An 11,408-nucleotide genomic window follows, 5' to 3' on the forward strand; every position below is an offset into this window, starting at 1 on the left:
CTAGTTGAGTATCTGGAGCAATAGCATTTGTGGGTTCGATTACAGGCTCAAAATGTCCAGAAACAAACAACTTTCTTCTGAAACTCGTAAGTCTATTCTTGTTCTGAGAAATGAAGGCTATTCCATTTGAGAAATTGCCAAGAAAATGAAGGTCTCGTACAACGCTGTGTACTACTCCCTTCACAGAACAGCACCAACTTGGTCTAACCAGAATAGAAAGTGGGGGAGGCCCCGGTGCACAACTGAGCATGAGGACAAGTACATTAGACGGTCTAGTTTGAGAAACAGATGCCTCACAAGTCCTCAACTGGCAGCTTCATTAAATAGCACCCGCCAAACACCAGTCTCAACAGTGGAGAGGTGACTCCTGAATGCTGGCCTGCTGCCAAGGACCTGACGTTTGTTTTGTTGCTTTGTCGGCACATTGGAAGAATGCCTTTCAAAAATGTTTAGGCGTCAACAATCTATCCAGAAAACCACCCACATACATACATAAAGTAGTCACACACACACACAGTGGTAAATGTGATTTACTAGGTTGGAAACTCAGTTACAAAGTTAAGGCACAGAGGATCGACAGTACATCAGGTATCAAATTAAAACTCCTCATTCAAGGCAGGTAGCTAGGCTAGACAGTTCCACGATATAAATATAAACTTATATAGGCTGATGGAATCATAAAAATGGCAGTCATGGTGATGTGGCTAATCAGTAATCTGATACAAGCTGAAGCACCAGCTGTGGCATATGGAAATGAGTGTTTGTCTTAGTTAAATACGTTCCCGTTTGCTACAGTGTTATCGGTGACTGAATGTAGGCTAGTGGAACAACGTGCTATAGTGTTATCGGTGACTGAATGTAGACTAGTGGAAAAACGTGCTATAGTGTTATCGGTGACTGAATGTAGGCCAGTGGAACAACGTGCTACAGTGTTATCGGTGACTGAATGTAGGCTAGTGGAAAAATGTGAGAAGGACATGAGAATTTCCAGGGAGAAAGGCCAGGACAGGAGTGTCTTCCTAAAAAAGGTACAGGAGGGCACAACAATGTAACATTTAAGATCACATCAGTATCATCATGACCGAATGAACGAACCCTTCGATAAAAAGGCAGATTATTTCATAAAACCTTAAATAAAATAGGTAGAGGAAAGTTTAAAAGAAACATGTACCTGCCAGTCTCTTGTATAGAGAACAACTGGGGAATATGTGGTTAGTGTTCTGCATGAATTCTATATTCTAATTCTATGGTTCTGTATCCCTGGGTTGAGAATGTCAACCTGTACCATGTGGTAGTTTGTACCAGGAAGTATACTGCATGTGGAACACGAGCAATAGAAGGTGACAAGACAGCATGTAGGCAAATAGGCTAAGAACTGTAGGCTAAATATCAATACATACCCTGGTTAAAACAGTCAACTGTTGGTCACTTCCTTATTGTGCTGTACATGTCGTCGGACACATAAATAACACCCTATTCTCTATATACTGCACTATAGGGCTCTGGTCAAAAGTAGTGCACTATATAGGGAATAGGGTGCTATTTGGGAGACACAAGAGAGACAACCTCAAAAGGCACATTCACTGGCTGCCTGTCAGAGGCTGATATCATACTGATGGAAAGTACAGTGCATAGATACAATGTAGGGTTTCAGAACTACAGTAACTTTCCAGATTTTCCTGAAATTCCAGTAGAAGATTCCTGCATGTTCTGCTTATTCCCTCCTGATTCCAGGAATCTTCCAACAGGAATTTCTGGAAAACTGGGGAATTTTCAGGAAGTTACAACCCTAATACAATGTCATCATCATCATCATAACAAATAGGATATCACATCAACATCCTGAACATACATGTATAATGGCACTACTAGGCTTTATCTTAATACATGGACTGTCTAGCCTGGTCCCAGATCTGTTTCTGCGGTCTTGACAACATCTATATGGTCATTGTCGTGCCTTGGCATGCCAGATCTGGGATCAGGCTAGAGGTTAACATTGGGATAGCTGCAGCACACAAACAGACCAGCAGTAGAGAGAGAAGAGGAAGGGTCCCTCATAGGACATACAGCAACAACTCCTCCTCCATACACTGACTGCTGCTGCAGAGAGAGACAGACAGAGGGGGTGGGGGGAGAGAGAGAGACAGACACAGAGAGAGGGAGAGACACAGAGAGAGACAGACAGAGGGGGTGGGGGGAAAGAGACACACACACAGAGAGAGGGAGAGACACACAGAGAGGGAGAGACACACAGAGACAAAGAGAGAGAGGGGGGGGGCACAGAGAGGTATGGTAAATAAACAAAACACTATCAACCACACACATAATTATTCTAATTAGGAGGATCTGACATATTGCCAATTCACCAGCATCTATCCCATCCTAAAACCCAGACAGGAGAGGAGATTGGAACAGGGGAGAGAGAGTGGAGAAGAGGAGACTGGAACAGGGGAGAGAGAGTGGAGAAGAGGAGACTGGAACAGGGGAGAGAGAGGAGAAGAGACTGGAACAGGGGAGAGAGAGTGGAGAAGAGGAGACTGGAACAGGGGAGAGAGAGTGGAGAAGAGGAGACTGGAACAGGGGAGAGAGAGTGGAGAAGAGGAGACTGGAACAGGGGAGAGAGAGTGGAGAAGAGGAGACTGGAACAGGGGAGAGAGAGTGGAGAAGAGGAGACTGGAACAGGGGAGAGAGAGTGGAGAAGAGGAGACTGGAACAGGGGAGAGAGAGTGGAGAAGAGGAGACTGGAACAGGGGAGAGAGCGTGGAGAAGAGGAGACTGGAACAGGGGAGCGAGCGTGGAGAAGAGGAGACTGGAACAGGGGAGCGAGCGTGGAGAAGAGGAGACTGGAACAGGGGAGCGAGCGTGGAGAAGAGGAGACTGGAACAGGGGAGCGAGAGTGGAGAAGAGGAGACTGGAACAGGGGAGCGAGAGTGGAGAAGAGGAGACTGGAACAGGGGAGCGAGAGTGGAGAAGAGGAGACTGGAACAGGGGAGCGAGAGTGGAGAAGAGGAGACTGGAACAGGGGAGCGAGAGTGGAGAAGAGGAGACTGGAACAGGGGAGCGAGAGTGGAGAAGAGGAGACTGGAACAGGGGAGCGAGAGTGGAGAAGAGGAGACTGGAACAGGGGAGAGAGAGTGGAGAAGAGGAGACTGGAACAGGGGAGAGAGTGGAGAAGAGGAGACTGGAACAGGGGAGAGAGTGGAGAAGAGGAGACTGGAACAGGGGAGAGAGAGGAGAAGAGGAGACTGGAACAGGGGAGAGAGAGGAGAAGAGGAGACTGGAACAGGGGAGAGAGAGTGGAGAAGAGGAGACTGGAACAGGGGAGAGAGTAGAGAAGGGAGAGAGTGGAGAGGAGACTGGAACAGGGGAGAGAGTGGAGAAGAGGAGACTGGAACAGGGGAGAGAGAGTGGAGAAGAGGAGACTGGAACAGGGGAGAGAGTGGAGAAGAGAGAGGGAGGGAAAAGAGGAGACGAAGGTGTACATCCGTAGAACAGGCTGCAGGACACTGGAGAGAGAAGGAGAAGAGGAGGAGAGTGGATAAAGGTGTCCTAGACTACCTCAGAACAGACTGCAGGACTCTGGAGAGAGAAGGAGAAGAGGGGGAGAGGGGATAAAGGTGTTCTAGACTACCTCAGAACAGACTGCAGGACTCTGGAGAGAGAAGGAGAAGAGGGGGAGAGTGGATAAAGGTGTCCTAGACTACCTCAGAACAGACTGCAGGACTCTGGAGAGAGAAGGAGAAGAGGGGGAGAGTGGATAAAGGTGTCCTAGACTACCTCAGAACAGACTGCAGGACTCTGGAGAGAGAAGGAGAAGAGGGGGAGAGTGGATAAAGGTGTTCTAGGCTACCTCAGAACAGGCTGCAGGAATTAGGGGGGTGAGAAAAGAAGAAGAGGAGGAAGAGGAGGACAGGAGATTGTGTACTAGGTTACCTCAGACCAAGCTGCAGGACTTTAATTTGGGGGTGGGGGCATATATTTGTCCTGTTACACAAGTGTGTAATGTAAATGTGTTTCTTGCATATCCCAACTCCCCCTGTGGGGTCACGACCAGGGTCACCATTGTATAGCGCCCCTGGAGTCATTCGGGTTAAGTGCCTTGCTCAAGGGTACAGCGACAGATTTTTCATTTTGTCAGCTCCGGTGTCCGAACCAGCGACCTTTTGGTTACTGGTCCAGTGCTCTAACCTCGAGGCGACCTGTCGAGAAGAGGAGGAGAGTGGACGAAGGTGTTCTAGACTACCTCAGAACAGGCTGCAGGACTTGGGGGGTCTGAAGGGGTTGTCACTGGAGGGTACCCCCATCAGGAGAGGGTCCTGGTGAGCATTCTGCAGACAGTAGTTCTTCAGCTCCACTGCAGCCTGAGACACCTGGGGGTTCATTACAATAATTATTCATTACAGAATACAAGAAGATATACGAATGGGACTGATGCATTATGGGGCGGCTTCCCAGACACAGATTAAACCTAGTCCTGAACTAGACAGTGATCTCAATGGAGAATGTCTATTAAAAGCTGTAGTTAGTCCAGGACCAGGCTTAATCTGTGTCCGGGAAACTGCCCCTAGATACCAGGGCTCTCCAACCCCGTTCCTGGAGAGATACCCTCCTGTATTTTCACTCCAACCATGTTCCTGGAGAGATAGCCTCCTGTATTTTCACTCCAACCATGTTCCTGGAGAGATACCCTCCTGTATTTTCACTCCAACCATGTTCCTGGAGAGATACCCTCCTGTATTTTCACTCCAACCATGTTCCTGGAGAGATACCCTCCTGTATTTTCACTCCAACCATGTTCCTGGAGAGATACCCTCCTGTATTTTCACTCCAACCATGTTCCTGGAGAGATACCCTCCTGTATTTTCACTCCAACCCCGTTCCTGGAGAGATAGCCTCCTGTATTTTCACTCCAACCCCGTTCCTGGAGAGATAGCCTCCTGTATTTTCACTCCAACCCCGTTCCTGGAGAGATAGCCTCCTGTATTTTCACTCCAAACCCGTTCCTGGAGAGATAGCCTCCTGTATTTTCACTCCAACCCCGTTCCTGGAGAGATACCCTCCTGTAGGTTTTCGCTCCAACACTAATCTAGCGCACCTGATTCTAATAATTAGCTGGTTGATGCGTTGAACCAGGTTGGTTACACCTGGGGTTGGAGTGAAAACATACAGGAGCTATATACACTATGGGCCGGTTTCCCGGACACATATCAAGCCTAGTTCTGGATCAAAATGAGCTTTAAATAGAGAATCTCAATGGAGCATGCTTTTAGTCCAGGCCTAAATTTAATCTGGGAACCCGGGCCTGTATGCTACTAACACATGACAGGTGTAGACACACCAGGACTAGGTTTAACCTGGGAACCCGGGCCTGTATGCTACTAACACATGACAGGTGTAGACACACCAGGACTAGGTTTAACCTGGGAACCCGGGCCTGTATGCTACTAACACATGACAGGTGTCGACACACCAGGACTAGGTTTAACCTGGGAACCCGGGCCTGTATGCTACTAACACATGACAGGTGTCGACACACCAGGACTAGGTTTAATCTGGGAACCCGGGCCTGTATGCTACTAACACATGACAGGTGTCGACACACCAGGACTAGGTTTAACCTGGGAACCCGGGCCTGTATGCTACTAACACATGACAGGTGTCGACACACCAGGACTAGGTTTAACCTGGGAACCCGGGCCTGTATGCTACTAACACATGACAGGTGTAGACACACCAGGACTAGGTTTAACCTGGGAACCCGGGCCTGTATGCTACTAACACATGACAGGTGTCGACACACCAGGACTAGGTTTAACCTGGGAACCTGGGCCTGAATGCTACTAACACATGACAGGTGTAGACACACCAGGACTAGGTTTAACCTGGGAACCCGGGCCTGTATGCTACTAACACATGACAGGTGTAGACACACCAGGACTAGGTTTAACCTGGGAACCCGGGCCTGTATGCTACTAACACATGACAGGTGTCGACACACCAGGACTAGGTTTAACCTGGGAACCCGGGCCTGAATGCTACTAACACATGACAGGTGTCGACACACCAGGACTAGGTTTAACCTGGGAACCCGGGCCTGTATGCTACTAACACATGACAGGTGTCGACACACCAGGACTAGGTTTAATCTGGGAACCCGGGCCTGTATGCTACTAACACATGACAGGTGTAGACACACCAGGACTAGGTTTAACCTGGGAACCCGGGCCTGTATGCTACTAACACATGACAGGTGTCGACACACCAGGACTAGGTTTAATCTGGGAACCCGGGCCTGTATGCTACTAACACATGACAGGTGTAGACACACCAGGACTAGGTTTAATCTGGGAACCCGGGCCTGTATGCTACTAACACATGACAGGTGTAGACACACCAGGACTAGGTTTAACCTGGGAACCTGGGCCTGAATGCTACTAACACATGACAGGTGTAGACACACCAGGACTAGGTTTAACCTGGGAACCCGGGCCTGTATGCTACTAACACATGACAGGTGTAGACACACCAGGACTAGGTTTAACCTGGGAACCCGGGCCTGTATGCTACTAACACATGACAGGTGTCGACACACCAGGACTAGGTTTAACCTGGGAACCCGGGCCTGAATGCTACTAACACATGACAGGTGTAGACACACCAGGACTAGGTTTAACCTGGGAACCCGGGCCTGTATGCTACTAACACATGACAGGTGTAGACACACCAGGACTAGGTTTAATCTGGGAACCCGGGCCTGTATGCTACTAACACATGACAGGTGTAGACACACCAGGACTAGGTTTAACCTGGGAACCCGGGCCTGTATGCTACTAACACATGACAGGTGTCGACACACCAGGACTAGGTTTAATCTGGGAACCCGGGCCTGTATGCTACTAACACATGACAGGTGTAGACACACCAGGACTAGGTTTAATCTGGGAACCCGGGCCTGTATGCTACTAACACATGACAGGTGTAGACACACCAGGACTAGGTTTAACCTGGGAACCTGGGCCTGTATGCTACTAACACATGACAGGTGTAGACACACCAGGACTAGGTTTAACCTGGGAACCCGGGCCTGTATGCTACTAACACATGACAGGTGTCGACACAGTGGAGAGCTGACAGAGGAAACAAGGGCTCCGTACTGCATATTGACTGGCTGCATCACTGCTCGGTATGGCAATAGCACCGCCCTGGATCGCATGGCGTATCCCTGTCCCCTTATCCCTATACATCTCTACCTCCATCCCTCCAGTGTCCCTGTCCCCTTATCCCAATACATATCTACCTCCATCCCTCCAGTATCCCTGTCTCCTTACCCCTATACATCTCTACCTCCATCCCTCCAGTGTCCCTGTCTCCTTGCCCCTATACATATCTACCTCCATCCCTCCAGTATCCCTGCACATGTAAATATGGTATTGGAACTGACTCAAAATATTTCCTGTATATAGAATGCCGACCTACATACTGTACTTTATCCTGTACTTGATATTTCTTATTTCACGTGTTTTTTTTTCTAGTAATACATTGTTATTGATTATTGCATTGTCGGGTTTTGAGTTGACCAAAATGGCATTTCACTGTTCTTGTGCATGTGACATTAAAACTTGTACCGCACTGGTGTTACTACACAGCCTCATTTCCATAGTAACAGATTAACACAGAAGTTTTGAATACATTTTCTAGTGACTAAACAACAGTTAGGCTACAGCTGGATTTCCAATGCAAAGAAGAGAGTACTTCATGCCCTGTACAGGAAGTAGCCTACCCCATTCATAGATTCTAACTACTTTACATTTACATTTTACATTTAAGTCATTTAGCAGACGCTCTTATCCAGAGCGACTTACAAATTGGTGCATTCACCTTATGATATCCAGTGGAACAACCACTTTAGTGCTTATTGACGATAAGTGTCTGCTGACCAGGGGATCTTTGTTAGGAGCCCTGATGCTTTGCTATAAACATGAAAACACATCGCTTGTGGTACCGTTTTGGAAACATAAGGAACGCATCACTACAGTCCCTGGTTCGATTCCAGGCTGTATCACATTTGGCTGTCATCGTGAGTCCCATAGGGCGGCACACAATTGGCCCAGCGTCGTCCGGGTTTGGCCGGGGTAGGCTGGCATTGTAAATAAGAACTTGTTCTTAACTGACTTGCCTAGTTAAATAAAGGTTAAATAAATAAATTAAATCTATAATTTCAGCGAGAAATACATTAAAAAAACAACAACATGTAAATGATTACACACCATAAGAGTTACGGTTAGTGTTCCTACATGGCCATGTTACAGCGCTTGTTTGCGGAAGACATAGATAATTAGCACAGGTGGCGGCCTATCTAGCTGCTCCAAACACCTGTGCGTAACGCGCGCCACATTTTGTAACAATGCGAAGGGCTCCACATTGACATGATTGGTTGACGGTGGGGGTGGAGTTGGGGGGATTGGTTTGAACTCCTGGAAAGAGATCCGGGAGGTAATGGGGATAGATGTGGTAAAGAGGTAATTGGAATGCAGACAGTGGGGGATAGGATGCTGGATTGGTGCACAGCCAACAAATCTGAAATAAAGTGGATATTTGTCAAATCCGTCATGATTGATGTATTGTAAGAGTGGTTACTAAAATCTGATTTAGATATATTTGACTGTTTTCACTGCATAACATTTAGAAGTTGTTCCTTTTCAGGTTTAGAAGAAGTGACTGCTAAATGCTAACTACCATTCATATAAACTGGTAGCATAACTAGCTTACAGAAATCATTGGTGGTAGTCAGTCGTTAAACTAATGCAGTTGATTGGTGACGTAAACAAGTATTGGGGTTGACATCCATACAAAAATTAGTCAGATTTAACCTCAACATAGTGTGAAATGCACATAGCCAAGGGGAGTGGTCCTGGGCGTGCTGCAGCACCCCTGGTAAATCAGTTATAAAGGTCATTCATATTTCCCCCCCATCAAATCAAATTAGTGCACTAGGCCTTTTAGTCTACTCGTGAAAGGGCTGAGCAAAATACTGGTCAGCAGTGCGGGGAGAAATGCCGCCCCCCATGGCTACAATAAGATACACACGTCATTAATCATCGATTTCCCGAAACGGTTTTCGCAACATATGCTGATATGCCCCTTATCTTTAATGTCAGCTAGAAATAATATTTCAAATAAAAAATATACACTTACTGTAGACACAGCCCCTCCCCACCCACCCAACCAGCGTCTATGGCTACAGTAACTGTATATGTATTATTTATTTAAAATATTCTGAGACAAGAGGCATATTAGCATAGGTTCCGAAAGCGATGATTATTGATGTTAAAGCACAGCTTCAGAATTGTAGTTTACATACATAGAGCCAAATGTAATGGCTGAAAACCATACATGCGGAAAAGGGTTTTCGGGAGCTAGGAGTAGCCTAGCTACACTAGGCAGAGATATGACAAGTTTACTTGGAGAAAGAAAAAAATGGCTTCGGAATATTACTAACCCGTGGGAATGTCAGTGAACTGACTCATCCAAGATAGGCCTACACTCTGACCCGACTTTCAATCTAGTTCACTAGGCCACCGATGCAGGACCATGGTCCTAGGACTGTCTCGATAGCAGGCAAAAGTTGATGCAATTATGAATTACTTTCCTATTTGATCTCCTTTATTATTTTTGGCTATGTCAACAATACTAGCCTACTGACAGGAGGCGACGATGTAGACCAGCCTACTGTTCAATAGACATTTGTAACATGACAACATTGATACAAGGTAGCAACATGTACGACTGTATTATACCTAACATAACAACTTCATAAAGCAACCTTTGCATCATTGTAACGTCGTGTTTGTTACTTTGTTTCACGTCACTAGCCTAGCCTACTCCAAGCCGCTACGCTGTTCCAGCGACAGGAGTGTCGTTAACAGCTCTTCCGTGTTTGTTTGGTGTTAGTGTTGCTGCTACTATCCCTTTTACCTTGATCCTACGGACACTGGCCTCCAACCGCAGCTGTTTCACTACTCTCTGAGCGACGACCAAGTTGCTGCTGGCGTTGTTGTTTGACATGTCGAGGGTCAGAAGTGCGAAAGTAGGTTATCCTACTAGGGCGACTGTGAGTGAAAGTGTCAAGAGTTTGTGAAGCAGTCAGTCTGTCGTTCTCTCCCCGCCCACTCGACACAACGTTTCCTCAACAACAACATTCTAATTGGTTGTCGGTCAATCGATCACTAAGTACGTTCACATTCACACTAACTATTTGATATTAAACTGATTATGGATGAAGGCCGAGTATGGCAATAGTCATGTAAACACCTTGTTCTTCTTATCTTAATCGGCGCAAGGTCATGATCGAAGTAAGCATACGTTGATTAACACACCTGGGTTTCTGAGCAATTCAAAAACATTATTAGGACACGTAAACAGCAGAATCGGCGTGGTCTGCGGTGCATTTAATCTGCTGATGGGCCAGCAGCCGGTAGCGCGAAGCTTCGCTCTTTTGCGCGAATGAGAGGAGTTCGGAAAAACTGAAAGTATGCATCTTATAAACAAAATTCACAGACAAACTTTGTCTTTATATGTCCTAAATCAGAATCAAATAGTCTTCGCAAAGATAACATGGTCACCCGTGGTAGAACGTTTATTTTGATTGGCGATTTTCTGCATTTATCAAATGGCAAAGCAGTATCCTGATTTCAGATGTGGCCATATAAATTGGCTTATTAGATAAATCGTTATTCTTGCAAAACATGTAAACGTTTTTAAACGAACTATTATATTAATCTGACTATCCACAATAATCGTATTATTGTGTGCATGTAACCACTTTGTAGTTTACGCAGTCTCCAATATGGTGTAATTGCAGAACGCATTTCGGGGCGTTTCTTGATGTGATCGTTTCTTGACAGCAGGAAACGCCCATTGGTGCTTGTCTTTGGTCAATTCCGATGATAGTGAGACTGACCGTTTCTCGACACTAATTATTTGTATTATATAGCAGGTTAGGATAACTGACGTGGCGGGTTAGGCTTCACTACAGTGAGTAGGTTCGATTAATCTCGCCCGTTTAACACCAGCTGAAAGTTGATCGCATTCGATTTGGAACCTGGCTTCCTTCCCTGGCCTATGGCGAAGTCGGGGGAAAACAGATGTGACTTAATTTAGAACGTGGATTGATGAGTACTATTCTGTGTGTTCCAATGCAAAAGTGATTTATCTTTATTTTATTTGGTACATGGGGAATTTTACAGCAAAGTGTATTTTATGTGCACTACGTCATCACGCACAGCCTTTTATCTGCAACAAGTCAATTTGATGAAAACACCTGTCTGTAGGGAAAATGCGCATATTGTTTATATGCGGATTTGAGAATATTCGAATGAAAATCTGTCATCAATTGGATGGAAACCTAG

At 46.3% G+C, this 11,408-nt stretch overlaps 1 protein-coding gene across 3 annotated transcripts; it reads right to left on the reverse strand.

Annotated features, from left to right (window-relative positions):
• Nucleotides 1-514: 514 nt before the first annotated feature.
• On the reverse strand, nucleotides 515-10,173 carry LOC139568204 (guanine nucleotide-binding protein G(I)/G(S)/G(O) subunit gamma-5-like). Of its 3 annotated transcripts, none has more exons than XM_071389943.1 (3): nucleotides 9,976-10,171; nucleotides 4,244-4,370; nucleotides 515-2,100 (listed from the first exon to the last, which is right to left on the reverse strand). In XM_071389943.1, the coding sequence occupies exons 1-2, from the start codon at nucleotides 10,063-10,065 to the stop codon at nucleotides 4,245-4,247; spliced, it is 216 nt and encodes a 71-aa protein (XP_071246044.1). In that variant the 5' UTR covers nucleotides 10,066-10,171; the 3' UTR covers nucleotides 515-2,100; nucleotide 4,244. The 3 variants fall into 3 exon arrangements, 2 of the variants coding, with proteins under 2 accessions (XP_071246044.1, XP_071246045.1); XM_071389944.1 differs by having other exon boundaries at nucleotides 1,555-2,097; nucleotides 9,976-10,172; XR_011673544.1 differs by having other exon boundaries at nucleotides 1,999-2,100; nucleotides 4,189-4,370; nucleotides 9,976-10,173.
• Nucleotides 10,174-11,408: the final 1,235 nt, after the last annotated feature.

The sequence above is a fragment of the Salvelinus alpinus genome, chromosome 2 (assembly GCF_045679555.1).
Source record: "Salvelinus alpinus chromosome 2, SLU_Salpinus.1, whole genome shotgun sequence".
Lineage (NCBI taxonomy): Eukaryota > Metazoa > Chordata > Actinopteri > Salmoniformes > Salmonidae > Salvelinus > Salvelinus alpinus.

Excerpts from the sequence above, each read along its gene's own strand:
- LOC139568204 (XM_071389943.1), bottom strand. The coding sequence starts at position 10,065 with ATGTCAAACAACAACGCCAGCAGCAACTTGGTCGTCGCTCAGAGAGTA. Across the intron at positions 4,371-9,975 it reads CCAGTGTCCGTAGGATCAAG|GTGTCTCAGGCTGCAGTGGA; the intron begins GTAAAAGGGATA and ends ATGAACCCCCAG.